Source organism: Vitis vinifera, chromosome 8, assembly GCF_030704535.1.
Source record: "Vitis vinifera cultivar Pinot Noir 40024 chromosome 8, ASM3070453v1".
Classification (NCBI taxonomy): Eukaryota; Viridiplantae; Streptophyta; class Magnoliopsida; order Vitales; family Vitaceae; genus Vitis; species Vitis vinifera.
Genome location: NC_081812.1, coordinates 12766452 through 12789566, shown reverse-complemented (window position 1 = coordinate 12789566; position 23115 = coordinate 12766452). Strand labels below are relative to the sequence as shown.

Genomic DNA, 23115 nt, shown 5'->3' with positions numbered 1-23115 from the left:
TTAAGAATGTTTTAAAAAAAAAAAAAATTTATTAAGAAGTGAGTAATTTGAGACCCGAAGGTTAAGAAGGGACTGAATATTTATTTCATAAGGTTTATTTTATTCGATCCATTTGTATCATGTAATATTTAAAAGGGTGTTTCGAATTAAAGATATTTCACAAATGATAAAATGGATAAAAGCTTAAAAGGAATAGAGTTAAGAATACAATAATCGAGACTTAGGCTATTAAATTTTTATTTGATCTAAACTATAAAACTCATAGAAATTTAAAATTGTCATACTATGGTTAAAACCGTTTATATGGTTGATTGAGTAACAAAAATATGATTAAAAACATCAATTTGCTTAATTCACATTATCTTGCACTAGAACCATTAAACAAGAGTAGAAAAATTAGAATCGAGAATATAAACAAATCAAACTGAATACAAAGACATGAAACCAAGATTTGAGGCAATGTGATCTCATAATTGGTACAAACAAATAAGAATTGAATATTAAACAATAAAACTTGAGTTATACACCGGATAGCACTACTATTTGATTCATGATGTATTTTCGATACCTATAAAAAAAATACCTTTGATACTATAGTATGACCAAATAAGATTCCCTCCTCCAAACAAAAAAAAAGTCTCTTCCAAAGACATTGTCTTGTCTTTGTATAGGCAGGAGGATGCGAAGTTATTGTGAAAAATTTTCAAAGTTTGAGCTGGTGTGAAGGAAGGAACAATGATGAGAGGCAATGTAGTGATAGAGATTTCATGTTATTAGCTTTCATACTCATGTTCTGGTCGATTGTTCCATACAGCTACCTTATTCAAGGATAAGTTGTGAGCAGGGTTCAACACCCGCCCATGTGAACAGAGTACATAATAAAAAATTACATTCCTTCTACAAGGTTGCACGCAATTCTCCCCGAGTCTGATTGCCCCTGCAGCAGTGTAATTCATGCGGTAAGGTGTCGCCTTTTCAGACTGCAACCGTCTCCTTCTGTGGAGCTCCATTCAGCTGCACTGCTGAAGGGCTCTTTTCATGGATTGCAGCAGCATGCTGCTTCTCTGGAATCACAGCTTCTGTTTCTCCAACTAGAGGATACGCTCGTCCACTGCAGTGTACAAGCTCCCTGATGGTTGTTTTAAGTTCTTTGTCCTTCAGCAAGGACTCCAATGTCACATGCACACCTGAGTACAAGTAGGAGCAGCATGCAGAGAGGAACTTTAATACAATCAGAAATGAAATCAATTTTGCGACAAGAAAAACACAAAAATTTAAATCATCTATCCAAATTTGACATCTTAGTTAGAAGAAGCATTAACAGCTAACATTTCCATGTCATTGACTTCTTTACATTATCATCAGCTGATTTCTAATCCTTCAAATGACTACCAAGAGACGAGGGATATCTGATGTTTTCCATTCTTCCAGTAAACTGTAACTAGTGAGTATGCATGTGGACCACACTACGTAGTGAAGTTCAAAAATGGTGGTGGTTAAGTCATCAAGGAAACCCCAATTTAAGATTGAAATCCAAGAATCTTTCAGATATTTGCAGCATGTGATCTTGATTTGCTTTTCACAGCATATGAAAGGAGATTGCAGGTGGGGAAAGAAGAAATTCTCAAAAATCATTGTAATAAAAATCACCCATACCTAGGAAGGTGCAAAATCAGTCAAATATTACATGGAACCAAAACTAAATCATTTCAAGTACTGTGTAGAACATAATGGAAGAATCTAATTACCAATGGAGGACCCATCCCCATGAGGCATTTGAATGTCTATTGGAAATTCAATCACTTCATAATTGCAGTGAAACAATTTCATTGTGTTCCTTTAAAGCATTTAAGACTTTATTTTTATATTCTCAACCCAATCTTAGAGCATCAATATTTCAAAGATTTCTATATAAACAATTCATCTTTACATTTTTGTCTTGGTTTTCAGTGACTTCCCAACATCATAATAACAATTTGTGTGCTAAAATATGACATGAAGCACACTAGATGGACAAAACATTTATGGGATGTCCAAACACCCTGAATTGATCTATATGGATAAATATAGGGGCAAAAAAAAAAACAAAAATCTAGGCATATAAAAGAAGACTCAAGTTATCTAAGTTATAACTTTGCTTATTGGGCCATCATATGACAATGAGTTCTCAAGCACATTTCAAATTATAAAAATTCAAATTTCTTGTCAAACAACCTAGAGGCAAACTAAAATTTGTGCAGTGCACTTGACAAAAGGGCATAGGTTTCTATAATGAGTGAACACACATGATATAAAACAGGAAGATAATTTGATGTCTAAGCACGTTTGCATGCGTGCACACGGCAGTTGAGTAAAATATTAAAATTTGTACATACGGTATCGCCAATAGTGCTTTGGATTTGTGGGATCATTAATTGTCTCCTCTGCTGCAGGGCGTGTTGTGTATTCTTTTTTCAGTGCTAGCAAGTCCTGAAATTAGATAAAATCATGGATATTTACATGAATATGCAACAAATATGTTGAAAAGCATGGTATTCATGTAAACTCAGCCAATGTTCAGGTTGCCTAGTAGGGTTTTAGAACATTGTAGCAAAGTACATTACCAATGTGTCAGGACACTACCTGCAGAGGAAAAATGGCCCACATTGATGGAGCTTCAACATGTTGCTGTATAATGAACTCTGCAACTTCAGGAACACATTGACTAGGTGGCAACTCATCAGACCCTACCACAGTCTTAAAAAATCGTCGTCTTCTTTCTTCATCTTCTTCCCACCAAGCACGCATGGTGGAACAGTCATGGCATGATGGAGCACACACCTGAAATGGTATTCAGTTAGCCTATTCAACAAAACTATTGTGACATGTGATGTAAGGATTCAATAACCAGGAGAGAAAAACAAAAATGGAAAACCTACCCAATAACCAAAATGCAATACCGAAACCAATAAATATTTTGACTGACAAGGGAAGAAAAACTTCAGAAATATATTCTCCTTGGACACCTTATTTTATGGAAACTGTTTTTTGTGACAAGTTCCAAAAAGAAACAATGCATGAACCAATATGGGATTTAACCACCAATGGCCATGCTGAAGCATGCACCTCTATTTTTAGTGGACAGAGACGTGAGAAAACTTCCACATGATGTTGAAAAAGCAGAATGTAACTAAAAGGAGATTCACAGTTCAGGAAATGAATACTGGTGATAGAAGGTCCAAGCTTTCAATGATTCAATCACATGGACCAAAAATCATTTGTTTAATGAGGCAGCCGGCTGATCATATGGGAGCAAAAAAAAAGTTTCAGACGAGAAATAATTTCAGAAAAAGGATAAGGATCATATATCTAAATTTCATTATGTGCCTTTTTAGAGATGATATCTTTTCTCTCAATCAGAAAGTTCAGAATTTTTTTTTAATATATTACCAGATAGAGCAGGTTAAATTAATAGAATGATTTTATTGACCTACATTTTAATATTCAAACTAGCCATCTAGAGCATTCTGATATAGAAGAAGAATGCCTGGTTATCCTTCTGGATCCAGCTCAGTTCAATCAGTGAAACAGAAACCATAGGATCAACTATACATTTCTAACAGAAACCCTAGCATCTACTGACCATTTCTAATTTTATCAAGGACTGTTGAAATCCCCAGAAGTGGGAAACAACTAGCTCAAAATGGTCGGACGGATTTGTAGAAATTATCTTGCCAAGTTCCCCATCAGTTCAGATAAGACTAACATAAGAAAACATCAAGTTAAGCATTTGCATGGGATAACAAATCAATTTGTGTGATCTCCTTGGTCTGGGTTATCCTTCTTTGTAATAATATTAGGCTTTAAGTTACAAAATCCCATTTGACCCCAATTTATGTTGGGCAGAGGAATTTGGCAACCTGAACCAACCTCAAACCAACAGTATTATATGGCATACCTGAGCATTACATGCATAGTACTTTAGATTGGTTAAACAGTCTTGTAAGTTCAAGAAAATTTAGTAGGAGCACAACATCATACCACAGGAAACTCAAAAGATATCATTTGTTGATGTAAGACAACCCTAGGATGGTAACCTATGATCAAATAAGATAGGCTAGGGTTTTGACTGATTTGAGATTTAAGGAGGCGAATAAGAAATTAGGATATGTCAGCCAAAGAAAAAAAAATGATAGAAAACTAAGACAGGAAGACCTCAAAGTTTCACTGATGCCTCCTCTCTCTCTCTCTCCCCTCTCTAACACACAAATGATCTCCCAAAATTTTCCCTCTCTAACATAAACACAATCTCCCAAAACTGCCTCCAGCTGTATATTCAGACATTTATGCAAGTGAACTGGGAAAATCTGTAGCTTTACATACAAATAATATCAAAATTACAACAAATGCATGAAATATACGAGAGACAGAAAGCATCCTCAAATTTGAGTTAAGGAATTCCAATTTTTATAAGTTATTACTGCAGTATTTTAGATACTCCCAGGAATAGGTCTATGCCTTGAAATGCTACTAATCAAATGGGATCCTTCCACTTTCACGGGACATCCAAATGCACCCTAATAGAACAGGCCAAAAATGAGTAGAGCAATATTGCATAGGATCTTACCGTCATATAGCTATATTGAGAAGGAATACCAAACTCCAGCCCAGGTTCACTTGGCATCCTTTGAATGCGTAAACCAATTAAACCCAGTTCTTGCATGACCTGCATCAAAGTTATCCAGTCATAACTCACAACTTTTGTGCAACTTATGTTTAGATTAGCATTAAAAAGCCCAAAATAAAGAAAGGGGGAGGAAGAGAGTTGAATAAACATACAGGATGAACACAAGAAGGAATAAGGCCAAGATCTTCTCCACAAGCCAGCATATCTGATGAGTTCAAGAGGACAGGCAATGTCTTCAGAGCATTGTGGTGCCAAAGATCTTCTTGCCGATGGAAATAATAGTCATAATATAATCTTTTCAAAACATTTTTGCTGTAGCACAGGAAAACCAGTGAAGAGATATTATATTGGTAGGGGATTTAAACCCCAGATTGCTTTTTATTCAGTCAACAGAAAATAGAAATGGCATTAATATAAATCTTTTTCAAGACTAGATAAGAATGTAGAAATTCAAGTACCTATGATCATCCAAATCTTTGAAACTCGATGTGTCTTCAAGATTAAAACGAGGATAGAATTTCTTTGCATCCTTTGGGTCTCTGATAAGAACTATATTCTGCAAGAACAATTGAACAGATTAAAGCCTTGGGACTGCAACTAGCAATGACATTAATATTCAACACTTGAGAAAGAAACTCAAGACATCTGAGTTTTTGCATCTCTTTGGAATTATTTACTACCTGTAGAAGAGCAAAGAGATCAAGCCGTATCTTGTCTTCACTCTCTGACAACAATGACCCTTCTACGCATGACCTCAATTTGGAAGCAATTTTTTTCTCTGTGTTGCAGTCCTCTTTGAACTATAATAACAATCAAGGAAAAAACAGTATTTAAAGCAAGGATCCTTGAGTAGTAGAATACTAGAACTTCCGAAAATAAACATGTAAAGCTCAAAGGTACTATTGACATTATTGGCATAAAAAAATAGCATATAAATAACTAATAAAAATAATACAATTTGAATTGAAAGATTTGTTGGCAATATTGGCATAAAAATAAGTTTTCATATAACTAATTATTTATTCAAAAGACCATCAGAATTGCTACTAAATATGAAAAGTTCCTCTAATAAAAGGTCCTTAATAGAATGTCCATCATTATGATGGTTCTTTTTCTGGGTTCAACCCTGTTGACAGTCGAAGCTATAAGGTAACATAACAAAAGATATCCATGGGGCAACTGTTAATAATCAGTTCCCTCCCTTTCTCCTGCCCCCTCTCTCTCGCTTCAGGGGAGACAAAAATAGTATAGGCATTTAGATGTCACAACATTTGTGCATCTGAGACCAGTCATTTTCCAATAGAGAAAGCACATTCAATCCATGTTCATTTGATAAAAGAAACATGACTAAAAACATGCTATATTCCATCCTTTGGCACATCCGTTCACTAGAATGGTGATGAGAAAATGGGATAGAGGGTCCCCTTGTCTTTAGACCTCTAGCCATCTTAACCCATCCTTTGGCACATCTATTCACTAGAATGGCAAAACTAGCAAAAGATAAACACCCACAGATCCAAAACCTCCACTTTGGGTTAAAACCTTTCCTCTCTAAAGCATGATCCAAGGAATCCTAATTCACATGGTTATAAGTCTTCAAAATCTATCTTGAAGGCAACTCTTTATTTTCTGGAACGTCTACCACTTCATTTTCCACTGAGACTACATCTAGGATTTGCGTACCTTCAACAAAGCACATTGAGATCAATGGGTGGTCTCAAGCAAGACCTTTCAAATGCAGTGAGAAAGCACCTTTGCTATGACCTTATACAAACTAGTAGTTATAGGTATAAAATCAGCAACTGTTGATATCTGATTTTTCTCTTGGGGACTAAAGCTATAAAAGTAACAATGGTTTAAATACTGAGAGAATATGCCCAATTGCTGCAATATTACAAATAGAGTAACATACATTCACATCACTAAATTAAGACATAATCAAGGAATAAAATACCGGAAATTATGGAAATATCCATGGTTGGTTTATTAGAAAATATCAAATGGATATTGATCAAAACTCATAGAAATGCTGAGAAAAACTCTAAGAAATGATCTTACAACTTCAATGATATACATATTGAAGTTATGTTATTGAATAAAACAATATATGTATGATAAAATTTGTGACGTTCAAATTATAATATGCAAAATCTAAAAACATCATTCCTATTAAAATGATGACCTATTTAGTTTGCATGTGTTTAAGGATATTAAAGAATGATGATATATGTATAATTATTTTTTAATTTAAAATTTTTTATAATTTTATTTATAAACTTAGAATTAAAAAATTCTTATAATTTTATTTATAAGTTTATGTTTTTTATATTTAATTAGCATACAAAAAATATAAAAAAAATATTCATTACGAAGATTATTATGATACTTTTTACATTTCAATAATTAGTATTAACAAGGGGTGAAATTTGGAGAAATATTAATCAATTCAGAGAAATAATGGAAAATATTGGTCAATTTTCAGCTGGCCAAAATTTCCACCCCATTTTTTGCATTGGGGTTGACCAATATACAAAATTTTGGCAATATTTCGCTGAAATTTCAGGATATTTTCATCCTCGGACATGATATAAGAGTGCAATTCAAATAAATGAAGCAAATTGCTAAGGCCAAGTAACCAATAACATTCAGATTGAAGACAAGGGACCACAAAAATATTTATTTGGCACACAAATCCATGGTAAAAACCCAAGTTATTGGTGTTATAATACTTTCTTCATAAAATAAGTATTTTAAAACCAATCAAAAGAGCATCATCCCTAACTACATTCATGATACAAGATATCCTTCTGACAATCACATGCAAATCTGCAGTTTCTCCATTTTTCCTGGAAGAGCATCCATGGAATAATGTTGTGGTTCTATGACCTACTTGGACTAATCTCCTGACAAAACCCTTACAAGGTTCATTCTGGACTGTAAAAACACTAATATAACTAGAAATATTTCCAGTATGGAGATCTATCTTTCTGTGGCAAGATAAAAATCAAGTTAAACTGTTTTTCAAGACAAAGTACACAGAGTTTTAAGGTAAAGTAGAAATTGGTTAAAGGATCAATCGTGATCAATTATGTGTATCACCTCATAGCGCTGCTTCTGATATTCATTCAAAAAGTTTGAAGCAATAAAAGTCCAAGAGGTTCCAAATTTATCCTGAGACAAGATAGGAAAAAATTCAGTAATCTGAAGCAAGAAACCTCCAAATGACATGCAGAACTAGCAATTCACTGGAAGGGAAATAAAATCATTCATATAATGCTGTAAGTAGGAAAATTCAGTAACCTGTAAAAAATTTTGCTGAATATATGGACGACTCAAGCGGTCAAAGTCCCATATTCCTTCTCTTTTAAGCTCTTCCTACAACAGGAGCATTATTTTGGAGTGAATTGCCTAAAAGAACATGAATGGATTTACATTATCTTAACAACTAAACCACTCTTGCCCTCATTTTTTGTATAGAAAATCTAACTATTTGTATTAGGCTGGCATGGCAGTACCTGACTTAGAGGGATAGATGGTCGGAACTTTCCAACTAGACCTGTCATAGCATGCTCTGGAAGCTCCCAGATTCTAAAGAAACCCAGTATATGATCAATTCTGTAAGCGGTGAAGTATTTTGCCATCTGAGAACAAAAAAGAAAACTTAACTTCAGAAAAGAGATAGTCCAGAGCATAGAATACAATGTAAGAACAGATGGAGTAGACAAAGAGGATAAAAATTTAGACAGTAAGTGTGAAACCTGTGATAAACGGGCACGCCACCAAGCATAGTTGTCTTTGGACATTTCCTCCCAATTATATGTGGGGAATCCCCAATTTTGTCCATTCTTATCAAAATAATCAGGAGGTGCCCCAGTAGATGTGTTCATACGAAATAAATTTGGATAAACCCAAGTATCAACACTGCTTCGGTCAACACCAATTGGTAAGTCTCCTTTCAAGACCACTCTGTTCTTTCTTGCATATTCCGCTGCTTCTAACAACTGTCAATTCATAAGATCATCCAACATTATAACAGCAGATCTTCTAATCATATGGCCATCCATATTAATATACCAAATATACAGGATACAATTTAATTCTACTCACTTGCAGATGTAAATGGTACTGGATATAATAGTGAAAGCAAATTATATCATAGTGAGTGCTGTCCTTTGAGACAAGTTTGTCAAGCTGTAGAAACAGGAAAATTTTCATTAGAGGTTTAAATGGAGAGAATTTGATAAGCTAACCTACCCTAACAAAATATTCCAAGTTAACAACCAATTTATAAGAAAGAGACACAAAGCCTTATTACCTTGTCTTTTGAATAAAAAGAAAAGCGACCCCATTGGCTGTGATCGGATGTTTCAAAAAAGTCCCGTAGAAAGCAGAAAGCAGCATAGGGTTTCAACCAATCCTTTTACCAATTAAAAGAGGTGTTAGAATAGTAATCAAATTCTAAAAGAATGCAACTGATTGAGTTAATAAAATTTTAAACAATAACCCAGAGATAATATTTAAGAAGAAAGCCTTTTAAGGAACTTGTTCCACAACATTTGTCATAATATGATAAAGAGACAACTTTAGATAATGTTTAAGAAGAAAGCGTTTTGAGGAACTTGTTCCACAATATTTGTCATAATCTGATAAAGAGAGAACTTTGTATAACCTCATTCTCAGAAAAGAATTTCAGGAAGGAAGTGGAATTAAGTATCAAATCCTTCTCCAGATAAAACATTTTCTTGGCAATTGAAAGCTTTGTAGCCATTGTTGCCTCGTAATCCACATCCTGCACAGATACAAAGCAAACAAAATTAACATGAGCCAGTTAGTTAACACAGGAAAGTCCATAATTTTTATCAGCATCCTAAGTTTGCATAGAAAATGATAGTTCTATTCATACATGAGAATATAATCACTGGAGTTGCAAATGGCCAATTGGCCTAATATTGTGTGGAACAAAATCATTGAAGTAAAGGCACTTATATAGAAATAACCTTTCTCTTTTTTGGCACTGGGAAGTTTATAAAAAATTAAGGAATTTACTACTGAGACCTTTTCTCTGAAGTGATAAAGGAATGAGAATGACAGAGGGGTACAGAAAAGTTTTAAGTGTAAAAGTGAAGTCTGCTCAAAGTCTACCAATTTATAGCAGAATTCAAACATACACTCCAATCCCTCTAAATCTCCTCTCAATTCTCCTTTCTATTATTATTTTGGGTAAATTTCATTCACCTCCCTTGGGGTTTAGACTAAATACACTTAGCCCTTGTTAGTTTGAAATTTGGTCAAATACCTTCTTATTTTGAGTCAAAGGGGAGGTGAATGAAAATAACAAATGCAAGGGTAAGGGCGCTATTGACAAATGTTCAAGCGCATGCTGGCACAAATCCTACAAGTTTTAGGAAAATTGGTAGTTCAACATGGTATCAAAGCCTTGTTTGGTAGGAGGTCATGTGTTCGAACCTCACTACTGTATATTTATATCCCCAATTTATTAAGTCCAAAAGAGGCTGATTGCGGTTGTTTGCTTACGGGCCTGTGTGTCTCTCCACGTACAGATATGGGGTTGCTTGTGAGGACGAGTGTTAAAGTGCATGATATACATTGTGGCCCCAAATCCTACCAGCTTAAGCCTTAGGAAAATTGGTAGTTCAACAACAAAATTTCAAACCAATGATGGTCAAGTGTATTTAGAGAAAACCTCATGGGAGGTGAGTGAAATTAACTCTTATTATTTTTGTTGGATTCAAATAACAAAACAAAAAATGTTAACTAACTAATTTCCTTTCTCCCTCCATTGCCCATTGCCAAGTCCCTCAATTCCAAACACATGGCAGCATCTCAAAGTTGTTAGTCCTGAAGTTTCTGCACAAAGTTTGAAGCTACTGAAAGGGTAACTTCATTAGGATTTAAAAGTAGGGCAAATCTACAAATTTTATTTGATTGTTAAAATCATACGGTTGTATCTCAGATATGTAGAAGTGCAGGTACAAGCAGTCAAAGATTGCTTGATTGTTTAAAACATTTGGTTTAAGTAGCTAATTTAATGGGCCCTATTATCACTTAAAACCACAAAATATTTTGCTATTTGGCTAAACAAACCCATGAAATTGGGATTTCTCCCAAACATTCTCCTATTTTTATGATTCGCTTCAACTACACCTTGCCCTAACAGTGAAGGGATGAAATTCTTGTCACCAGGATGCAATATTAAATGGGAATAGCAAGAACAATAGAATGAGGAACTGTGTTAAGGAAAACATTAAGGAAATGTGAAACAGGAAAACAATTTGACATTGAGTAGTAAACCCAGACTGAAACCTAGCAAGAAGCTCAAGCAGAATGGATACAAAGTTTTTATTTAACATATCAAAGACAAAAATAGAAACTTCATGGTGTACACAAATGTACTTGATTTAAAGAAATGGAAATAAGAATAAGTTTTTTGGGAAGTTCTCATGTGCTATGCACCTTTCCTGTTTGTTGTTTTCTAAATAAAACCTTTATTAGAAAACAACAGGGTAAGATCCCCAGTGGCATGGTGTACACAACGCCTACTTTGCACTCAAAACAAGTTAAGACAACCCAAGAGCTCGGAAAAGGACTACCAACCAAAAGAGGCTGAGGATGAGATCCACAGAGAAAAGAGACTGAAGGACATCATTAAGCTCTGAAAAATGGGAATTCTTCTTTCTCAAAGATTCCTATGTTTCACTCCTCTCATACTTATAACAAAACCATATACCATGTCTCCTCAGAGAAGTGTGCTCATCAGTTAAGATAGATACATGGCATATATTTGTGTGTATTCATCAAGATAACAAAGACACGAGCTAAATCCTAAACCAAGTAGGGGTACATCAAGATAACAAAGATATTAACTAAATCATAGATCAAAGTAGGGATACCTTTCCATCTAGTTGATCTTTTGCCTTCAGGATCTCTTGCTGAAAATAAAACAAAAACAAACAAATAAATAAATAACATGACATCAGTAAGAAGCAGCTGATAATTCTCTAGGGCAGTGACGTACCATATCAAAATTAATTATAGGCAATCATGTTCTTGTTATAAGAATTGCAGGTTTGCATGCTATAATGTGCTTAAGTAATAAATGAAAAGGTTATGAAGACTACCTTGACCTCTTCTGGTATATTGCTTGAAAGTGCCTGTACTCTCAAGTATAGAGGATGCAATGCAAATACAGAGAGAGAGCTGCATTACAAAGATGAAGAGCAAAAAAAATGTAATGAGGTGAGAATTTCCAACCTGTTAAAAAAATCGAATCTTCACATGCATTGAAGTCAAGACAATCATAAGTGACTGAGGACATAGGAAATAATGTATGGTCTTCAAATACTATCATGAAAGACAAAAGGAACCCAGAAACTCTAGCCCCCTAACACCTGAGTATACCTGTGAAGAGTAAAAGTCTATTAAGAACTTAGAAGAATACAACATAGAAACATGCCTAACTCTATTACTGTCTACCTGGTATCGACTCCCAGCCTCTTAACCCAAGGTCATTTTGGAAGGATACCAGCTGAGGAATAGCTCATTGGTAATTATGGATTCAGGCAGAAGAGAGTGCATAATTTGGAAATCACAAAATTTGCCACTCAAGAGAAGGAAGAACAGAAAACTTTTGGCAATAAGCAACTTCGAATGGGTTAAAATCAAGTCCCTCTAAAAGATAAGGAAAACATGGCCAAACTTGCCAAATAATTAGTATCACCTAATTATTCATCCAACATAATATTAAAAATGTCATACCTGTATGGATATGAGTCCCACCACATCCTATGCACAGATGTGTCATTGAGGGGTAAGAGCTGAATTAAATGGAAGCCCGAATCAACAGCCCAGTCAACAAGTAACTTCAGGTCAAGAAACTCCCCTACTCCAAGATCAGCTTCTGTTCTAATGGAAAACATGGGGATTGCAACACCAGCACCCCTCCAAGGTGGTTCCTGACAGAACAGATCAATGGATTGGGACAATCCTGTTGATTTCCTGTTTGACAAATATCTGTCTCTTAAATTTAAATTCCAGTCAATAGCTTACTTTCAACATGCCATCAGAAACAAATATGTATTTTGGTGGACCATTTGAGGAGTCCAGGGAGAGTTCTCGAAAACCTGTTTCTACTGAAAGTCTCCCATTCCTGCCACATTTAACATACCTATATGTGGACAAACCGTTGAGGAAAAGAGAGTAACACTAGTTAAGATGCAGACAACAAAAATAAATATTCAGGGAAATCATCAAATTAAGACTTCAAAGGATATCTTATTGGAAAATCATCCTTTTGCATCACAGAGTTTGCTTGCCAAATCGATTCTCCTGCATAATCAAGTTTAAGTCCATCCTGAACCTTCCATCGCCCCAACTTTAAAGGATGACCAATTACATAAACCTGCAGGAGTCCAACTTCATAAATCCTAGCATGCCAAAAATGGCAAGCAAAACTTATCAAGTAAAGAATATATGCAGTTAACCATGAAGGACTCATCTTGGAAAAGAGATCTTACTGATGTGTCTTTTTCAATATTTGGGCAGCAAATTTTGAAATGGACAATGACGGAATCTGCTTATGAGTCAGAAGTTGAAAACAGCATTTAATCCAGCAGCAATGACAGAAGGTAAACAGAATATCATGTCAAAAGGAATCCTCAAAAAATGTGAACTAGGTAGAATTACCTTCTGTATTTAAGGTATTCTGGATGATTCCTAGAGGTCTTTCAATGTCCAATGTCCAAGTTCCACGGAAGATTACATTTTTGAATGCACTTGTAAAAGGGAGACCTTCAGAACCAGTCTGGATCCAGAAAAGGGCAGAACTTTCAGGTGAACATTGAATTTAAACATTTTTTGGATTTTCACAAAAACTACTTGTATTAATAATAATTTTTTAAAACATGCTATTATATTCTCCTTGAATAAAAATTCCCTCTTCCTCTTTCTATTCTCTGTTTTTCTTTCTTCTCCCTTCTCTTTTTGCATGTTTGGTAAGTAATAGATACAAATTCCTAGTAATCAACTTACAATTGATGTCATAAAGGTAAGGAACAGGCTGAAAAAGGAGAAAAATCATAAGGTACTATTAAGAATGGATTTTTAACATCCACAAAATGGCCAGGAGTCCAGAGCTTTCCTTTTTCACTGAGAAGACAGAGGAAAGAAAATTCCAGAATCTTATGCTTTTTGGGGTTTGCAAAGGTTCTAATCAGAACATAAATTTTTATTTCTTTTCTACTTATGAACAAACAGCTTATGTTAAGATCAAATTTCATGTAAATTGGGAATCAACAAGCATCTGACAACATAAAAGTCACATGAGAACTACTAAGAGAAAACGACGAGCCCATGGTAGGATGGTATTTGCAAACAAACATCATCTAGTGATTCATTTGATTACTGAGGAAAAAAGTGGGAAAAAACAGAAAAAAGGATAACGTTAGTCTCACGACTTTGGCATTTAGAATTTGCTGTAGGATTCCCAATCCCCTTTGTCAATTCTTTCCACCTTTTTCCATTCAAACAAGTACAACCCAGCAAGAGTATAAGGACATATAAATAAAAATTATGACTTCTACAAAGCTGTGAAGAAACATAAGAGAGCTCCAGCAGCAAATCCCCATAGTAGAAACATCCAAAACAAACACACTTAAGAATGAATATGTACCCATAAAAGTGAATATTATCCTTATATGTGTCTGAATATTTCTAAAACAGTAGAAAGAAAAAGAGAATTTGTAAAGGAATAATTCATAAAGTAATCAAGGGGAAAGGGGTTGGAGAAAAAGCGAGCATGACCTGCCAAAGGTCATGAAGTTCCACTACTTCCCCATGCTCAATCACTTCAGGCAGTACAAGTTTTCGCTTCTTCCCAGCCTCCCATCTCAGCGCTTTTCTATCATCATTCACCACGTAGTAACTATACTCGCATCCGAAACCCCCCGGAACAGCGACATCTCCACACCATATGAGCTCATCTCCTCGATGAACTGGTTTCAATAGCAGACCCTTCTTCACATCCCATGAACCGAGCACCGGTTCAGAGCCGCATACGAGCAGGCTTTGACCCCAGTGAGTGTAATAAGGTAACCTGAAGCTCACATATACCGTTTTCCCTGGCTTGTTACCAGAAAGCCGCCGAAAATTCATCATTTTCCCAGAAATGGATCACAGTGGAATTTTCAAAATCTGGTAAAACCAAGTTCAATTCGTTAGAATCCACAGAGAACAAGGATGAATTTAGTAGAAGCAACTGAACTTTAAAATTCCCAGATTGAAATTCAGGGTCTGTTTGGTCGCTGAGAAAACGTATGAAAATAAATCGAACTTTTCAATCTCAAATAAATCATATATTTAGCCTAGCAGACGCTTGATATTTCCATTTTCCAGAAACAAAAACCAGAGAGTATAGAACCCAAAAACCTGGTTTCTTCAGCAACCAAATAGAGGGTATGCAGATTTGGAATCAGAAACTAATCAGGCACTGACCAAACTCTTAACAAACTGAACTGAAATGTAGTACGGCCAGAAAGAAAGTTCCATGAATTGAGGAGAAAAATCAGTATTTCTCAATTTAAAAAAAAAAAAAAGGAAGAGTACCTTTCCTTGAAATAATGAAAACCCAGCTGAGATATTTTCTTAAATTGGAAGTTATTCGTTAATACGATAACAGAGAGCTTAAGAAGAAACAAAAGAACACGAGGGAGGGGTTTGTTTGATTCAAAAAAAAGAAAGCGAAATCGGTGGCTCACAGAAAAGTGAAAACTATTATCACTTTCTCTCAAGATATTTTATTTTTCTAAGCAACCATTCCGACTCTGAACATTGCATGAAGTCGATGAAGGAGAGGCAGAATGAACCCTGCGTTGTCTCCTTGTTAATTAGGGAAGAATCCCATACCACTTTCCTGAGAAAGTGACAGCTCACATGTATCGAGAAGGGTCGATCACGTTTTGAAAAACCCGAGCTCCATAATATCTTCTTATCTCCACAGCGATGAAGATTTTTAATTAAATATGGCGTCTTCCGTAGGTGAAGAGTTGTTACTTGTGACTCAAAATACAGAGGAGGCCTAGGAGTATTTCATTTTTCTGAGTATAAACTATAAAATTGAGAGATTACTTTAAAAGGAATCTATGGGAAGTATAGATTGTGATGCTGTTTAGGGAGAGAGACGTAATCAATGCAAGTCATAGCTGTTTGGGAATGTTCTAAATATAATTCTTCAGTTAACCTTTATGCATTTTACACTTTGCTCCCCTAAATTTGTTGAAGACTAACATTTTACCCCTCAAACTTATTAAAAAATAATCAATAACTAGCATGTTAAATTAAAGAAAAAAAAAACCGTTATATAAAGAAAAATACTTATTCTTTTAAGTTGCTTAAAGTTGTCACACTTCCTAGTTACATACGAAAATCGCGAACAAACATGCAAACATCTTTTTAAAATAAAAAATTAAGATAGATAGTTATCATATTTTAAAGGTAATTAGAAAATTTCACTTCAAAGCTATCAATTTAAAGTTAATTTTATTATGTTATGATTGGTTTCTAAAATTTTGAGAGAAAATAGTGAGAAAAAATAATAAAAAATAAAAAATAAATTCAAAGTTAATAAATTATTTTTATATATTTCAAGGATTATATAATTTTAAAATATATGACATTCCAATTAATTTTAATTATATTTGATTTTTTTTTCATATTAAAACTAATCATAGAAAAATCATTTTTCTTAATAATTTTTTTTCTTTCCTTGATAATTTCTGAAAATCAAACATAATCTTAAAGTTGAAACCAATGTGCAAAAAAAAGTATCTTCTTTTCTAATTTTACGAAAGTTTTGTAAGTGGAGGTTAGGTGTTGATTTAAGTTTTTATTTCCTTTCATTTTTTATTTTTTTTCCTCTTATTTTATTTTCATTATATTTTTCCTCAAATTTTCTAAAACCAAACCTAACTTTGGATTATTTTTTAAAAAAAAACCTAAAATATCAAAATTTTATCTTAAACCATTACTTTCAAAATAAGTTTTTAAAAATTATTTTTTATTAAAAGTTTGTGGACATATCTTCTTAGTTATTTTTATTATTATTTTGTTATAAATAATATTATTTTCAATTAGAGTATCTGAAAAGGTCTAAGTTCCAAAAAATTTGAGAAAAAAACTGAAGAAAATTAAAAAATATATTTAAAATCAATAAATTATTTTTATATATTTATTCAATTTTATTTCATTTAATTTTCTTTTAAACAATTTTAAAATATATAAAATTTCAATTAATTCTATTTATATTTCATTTATTTATTTTATATTTTTCATAATGAAACTAAATATATATATATATATATATAAATTTTTTTTTTTTTTTACATTTGCTTTTCTTTTCTTGGTGCTTTTGACCAAACATAGCCTTAAAAGATACGGGGTTGGCGTCGGCAGAGGACAACGAAGGATGTAGTCGTAGGTGATTTTGTTCCCCTCAAAAGAGGCAAAAGATTCCAAAACTTAAAAAAAAACCTCCACGTGAAATGTCCTACACTTTCTTATATTGGGATCTCAAATCCCATGTTACACGTGACGGTGAAACCAAATTAAATTTTCTTATTTTTGTTTACTATTCTTGTAAAGCTTTAAATAAATAAATAAAAAGAAAATTAAAACCCATCTTACTTTGAATATTTCAATATTTTGAGTCATACCAATAAGCTTTTGGTTGTTAGTAGAAAAAAAAAAAAGTTGTATGAAATGAAAATCAAATTATCAAGCAATTTACTTTTTCCCATTTTTTCACAATTCTTTTTAGGAAATAAGGAGGAAAAGACTTTTAACTCCTTTCTAAGATTTTTTTTTTTCTCATTTTTCAATTTTCATAATATTCAAATATAAGAAATCATCTTTTTTAATATATATATATATATATTTACTTTTTTAATGTTTTCCTCCAAAAATAAATTCTAACTTCCAAAATTTTTTCTTTTTAAAAGTGAGTGTTTGATAAACCAACTTAATAATTTGAAGTGATTTAATAATTTAATTATATGACTTAAAGTAAAAAATAAATTAAATATGTTTAGTAAAATAACTTAATGTTATGATTTAAAGTTAAAAATAATTTTAAGTAATAAATAAAAACTATTAACTTATTATTAAATTCATATCTTTATTTTACCTTTTTACCTTTATTTACCTTAATTATTTTCATAACCTCCTTTACTATTCCATGACTTCCACTATTACTCAATCTCCTTTATCTTAGTTATAATTTATAAAAATAAATATATCAATGTGATAATTTAAGATAAATATTAAGTTAATTTTATTAAACAACTTTATACTTAAAGTAAAAAATTAAGTAATAAGTTTTAAGTTAATAACTTAAATATAATTTAACTTAAATTCAATTTAAATCATTATATAATAAGTATTAAGTTTTATCAAACACCTCATTTGACTTTTACATACTTATTTGCCGGATTATTTTTCTTGGTATCTATAATTAATTAATTGATTACCACAATTCCCTCAATTCGTTTGATAGAGACCATATGTATACGGGTTTAGAGGGGTGCTATGGCTCATCACTGTACCTTCCCAATAAGTAATCTAACCCCTGGACTCAGACTTAATTTTTCACAGACCTGTTTTTTCCTTCAGGAGTCACACTTAAAGTTTTTATTTCTTATTTTGTTTTTTTCTTAAAAAATAAAATAAAAATAAGTGAATAATCTAAATCTTTTTCTAAAAATCATAATTTTCACCAAACAATTTAAAAAAGCGAGTCACGCTATCGAGTGAGAACGCATCGAGCGAAAATGCGGGGTACACACCCCTGTTTATAAAAACCCATATAAAATATTTACGATATTTGACATCCCAAGCCATTTTTTTAGAACATTATGTAATCATGGGAATAGATTAATGTCAAGTACATACTTTACCAATCATGGAAATGTTGGATATTAGATATACCTTTTCATTATTCTATCCCTATTTTCGCTTACATGCAGTGGACCAAGCTATCCAGAAAGTGAATACTAATCTAATTAAGGGAGAGGGTCATTAAAGGAAACAACATAATAATTAAGGATTGATTAACAGTAAACTATCAATGGATTACAATGATTCAATGCCACAAAATACCCATATTATTGTGCATTGATGCCGAATTTCCTTTGATTTTGGATATGGTATAGTCAGTTATTCTATTCTCAAAATATATAACTTGGCTTAGCGTTTGTCAAAGCTAATTAATTGAGATCTTGCTACAGATATATTTAGTCTATACAAACATACACACATGGTTGGGTCAGTTCATAGTATAAGCTTATACTTGTTTTGTCCATGGCTTTTTGTTAAAAATCTGCAGCTCTTGATTAGCTTTATTTTCATATCCTCACCAGGCATCTCTGTTGAGAGTAATGCTAAAGGTTTTTCTATACATCTTATACATATCGATTCACAATTCTCTCCATACAGGAATCGCAAAGGAGAAAGCTTTGCTGAGAACACTGATCTCAAGAGCACTCTCTCACGGCACGCTTATATATGGGGCAGGCAGCAAAAAATGCAGCCAAATGATTTTGTGGCCCCTCATATTTCTGATAGGATCACGTTCATTGCAAATTTATCCATTGGTGACCCAACTTTGAATGTGTACGTGCAGATGGACACCGGCAGTGAGTTGCTGTGGGTCCAATGTGCCCCCTGCGATATTTGTTATGATCAACCGGATCCCCTCTATGATCGAACCAACTCTGGTAGTTTTACTGAAATGGGTTGCTATACTTCTCTTTGCTTAAGTCTTGGCCTTCCGGCCTCCTCGCCTTCGAAATCCTCACCTTCACTTCCCATTATTTTGTGCCTAAATCTGTGTTTCCATGGCCTCAATTCCCCATTTTTAGCGAAGTGGGTCTTGTTTACTGAAGGAAGATTGAAGTTTTTTTAATTTAGTCAGCCTTGTTTCTAGTGTTTGGGTAAAGATGTTTCAGTTGTTGTTCTTAGTTTTATTTGTTGAGGGCATTGTGTCATTGCTTTTGATGGTCAAGAATGAGCCATTGAGGGAGCTTGTGATGAAGGATGCACTTCACTACCAGTTCACACGGTTGAGCAAAAAAATTTCATGCCAACCCAAAAATCTCACTTGTTAAAACCACCAGCATCAACAAAGCCTATTACTTTCCACTCGGACCCACACTTTGCATGGCCACATTGGCATGCAATTCCACTACCACATATCATCATTTTTAATTCTTCAGATTTTGATATCAAAATTTAATTTTCCAAATTTTCAATCCTCAAATTTAATTTTCAAATAATTTTTCAAATTTTCAATTTTCAAATTTAATTTTTAAAAATTTCATTCTCAAATAATTTTCCAAAATTCCAACTTCCAAATTTAATTTTTAAAACTTCCATTTTCAAATAATTCTTCAGAATTTCGATTTTTTAAATTTAATTTTCCAAACTTCTATTTTCAAATAAATTTCCAAAACTCCAATTTTTAAGTTTAATTTTCAAAACTTTAACTTTCCAAACTTTAATTATTTTTTAAATTTAATTTTCCAAACTTCCATTTTCAAATAAATTTCCAAAACTCTTATTTTTAATTTAATTTTTAAAACTCCAATTTTCAATTAATTTTCAAAACTCCAATTTCTTTCAAATTTAATATCCAAAACTCTAATTCTTAAATTTAATTTTCAAAACTCTAATTCTCAAATAATTTTCAAAACTCCAATTTCTTTCAAATTTAATTCCAATTTTCAAAACTCCGATTTCTTTAAATTTTAATTTTCAAAACTTCAATTTCTTTCAAAATTAATTTCCAAAATTCCAATTCTTAAATTTAATTTCCAAAACTCCAATTCTCAATTAATTTTCAAAACTCCAATTCTTAAATCTAATTTCCAAAATCCTAATTCTCAAATAATTTTCAAAATTCCAATTTTTTTTAAATAATTTTCAAAAACTCCAATTTTCAAATAATTTTCGAAACTCCAATTCTCAAATAATTTTCAAAAGTTCAATTTTCAAATGATTTTTAAAACTTTAATTTTCAAAACTCCAGTTTATCAAATAATTTTAATTCTACTCCAATTTTCAAATATTTTTTTAATTTTACAACTTTTCATCCTTTATTAGGATTTTAGGTCAAAAAAATCTCGTTTTTAATAAACTTGCTACATTTTCCTTCTGGTAAGCACTTTCACAAATTTTCTTTGATTTTCAAATAATCTTTTGTTTCTTTTGATTTTAAATAAGTATGAATATGATTTTCATAATTCCAAAACAATGGAATTTGTGGGATTAATTCATACAAAATCAATTGAGTTTTGGTGGAAGCCCTACATATGAGCTTTCTCTTTTGATTGTCAACTGTTATGCTTAATAAATATTGTTTGATCTTTATCCTACTCTTTGATATGCATGTGACAATTTTATACTTGATCTAATCTTGTTTCCATGATAGAGCACTATTACTTGTTGTCAAGGTACGCTCTCACTCTCACTTTGTTTATTTATTCGTTATCATGATTTGCTTTTGATCTATGATAATTTTGGTATTCATCGATCTCCTAGTTAATTATTATGTTTGCTTCACCTTATTTAGTATAGACCTATTTTTAGGGGCTTAGAGGGGTGTTACGATCTTTACCGTACCTTTCCAATAAGTAACCAGACCCTCGAACCTAGGTTTGGTTTTTCACAAACTGTCTTTTCCAAATAAGGAGTCACACTTAGGGTTTTCTTTCTTATTTTGTCCTTAAAAAAAATAAAACAAAAATAAGTGGTGACTTCAAGTCTTTTCTAAAAGAAATCAAAATTTCACCAAATAAATGAAAAAGCGAGTTGCGCCATTGAGTGGGAACGCATCATGCTAAAATACGAGGTCCACAGAAGTATTTGGATCTGTAGTCCAAATGCTTGAAGTTGTCAAGCCTATTGGATATTAATGAGTATTTATAAGAAAATGCAATGAGAAAAATGAAATCATAATACATAAAGCGTATATGACTCATAACTCAAGGTTTCCTACAGAGACCTAATATTGATTATGAGGAAACATATTCTCCTATGATGGACGCAACCATATTTAAATGTCAAATTTGTATAGCAGTCTTAGAAGGACTAGATATGCATATCATGGATGTTATTATTGCATATTTATATAGATCTTTAGATAATAACATATATATGAAAATCCCTGAAGGATTTCAAATGCTTGAAGCAACTAATTCAAAACAAAATAGATATACTCAATTAAGTTATAAAGATCCTTGTATCGATTAAGCAATCCAAAAGGCATGTGGTACAATTATTTCAATGAATATTTGAAACGAAAAGTATATGTGTATTTCCTTATGCATATTCATTATGTTGAATATTTGCAATTGTTAAAGCATATGTGGAACATTTGAATTTTGTTAGAACTCCTAAAAAGCTTACAAAAATAGTTGACTATTTGAAAAGTAAATTTGAAATAAAAGATCTAGGAAAACAAATTTTTTACCTCAGCTTACAAATCGAGTACTTTTCAAGTGAAATCTTAGTTTATGAGTTAACATATACAAAGAAAATCTTGAAGCACTTTCATATAGGTAAATTACATCCATTAAGCTCTTTGACGATAGTTTGTTCACTTGAAGTGAAACATGATTCATTCCATCTTAAAAAAGATAATGAAGAATTACTTGGTCCAGAAGTACCATATTATAGTGTTATTTTGATACATTGATGTATCTTGTAAATTATATATGATTGGATATTGTGGTCCTTGTTAACTTGCTTGCAAGATATAGCCAAGCACCAACTTAGAGACATTGGAATAGGGTTAAATATATACCACGATGATATGGGTCTATTTTATTTGAAATTATCAAAATCTCAATTGTTTGGATATGTAGATGCTAGTTATCTTTCATACCACCACAAAGCTTATCTTAAATGAGGTATGTATTTTCTTATGGTAATACGACAATATCATGGAGATCAATCAAGCAAATAATGGAAACATGTTGATTGTCTTCCATCAAAGATAATGCTACCAAGTTATATGAAGATAATATTGCATGCATTGCACAAATTAAATAAGGATGCGTTAAAGGTGACAAAATTAAGCATATATCGCTCAAGTTCTTTTACAATCATCAGCTCCAAAAAAGTGATCAAAATGCTATTTAGGGAGTAAGATCAAGTGACAATTTAGCAGACAAAGGCATTGTTAACTACAATACTTAAGAAGTTCATTAGAATACGTTGACTCAAAGATCTTCATGCCATGTTGTACTACTAGATAAAATATTATTATGTCAACATGAGGGGGGCTAATTGATAAGAATATCATTACGATATACTCTTTTTCCTTTTGTCCAACTTTTGTCTTACTTGGTTTTATTGACAAAGTTTTTAACAAGGCAATTGTA

The 23115-nt window shown here is 32.6% G+C and overlaps 1 protein-coding gene across 6 annotated transcripts; it reads right to left on the bottom strand.

Annotated features, from left to right (window-relative positions):
• Positions 1-751: 751 nt before the first annotated feature.
• LOC100267188 (4-alpha-glucanotransferase DPE2) lies at positions 752-15780 on the bottom strand. Of its 6 annotated transcripts, none has more exons than XM_010655353.3 (23): positions 15614-15780; positions 14486-14875; positions 13370-13487; positions 13201-13256; positions 12958-13085; positions 12734-12857; positions 12443-12639; positions 11806-11884; positions 11578-11616; positions 9336-9455; positions 8982-9083; positions 8774-8857; positions 8425-8667; positions 8182-8307; positions 7967-8041; positions 7766-7837; positions 5347-5466; positions 5125-5222; positions 4819-4978; positions 4607-4705; positions 2623-2820; positions 2376-2469; positions 752-1187 (listed from the first exon to the last, which is right to left on the bottom strand). In XM_010655353.3, the coding sequence occupies exons 2-23, from the start codon at positions 14837-14839 to the stop codon at positions 976-978; spliced, it is 2898 nt and encodes a 965-aa protein (XP_010653655.1). In that variant the 5' UTR covers positions 14840-14875; positions 15614-15780; the 3' UTR covers positions 752-975. The 6 variants fall into 6 exon arrangements, with proteins under 6 accessions (XP_010653655.1, XP_002278329.2, XP_010653656.1 ...); XM_002278293.5 differs by having other exon boundaries at positions 15110-15742; XM_010655354.3 differs by lacking the exon at positions 15614-15780 and adding an exon at positions 15587-15609.
• Positions 15781-23115: the final 7335 nt, after the last annotated feature.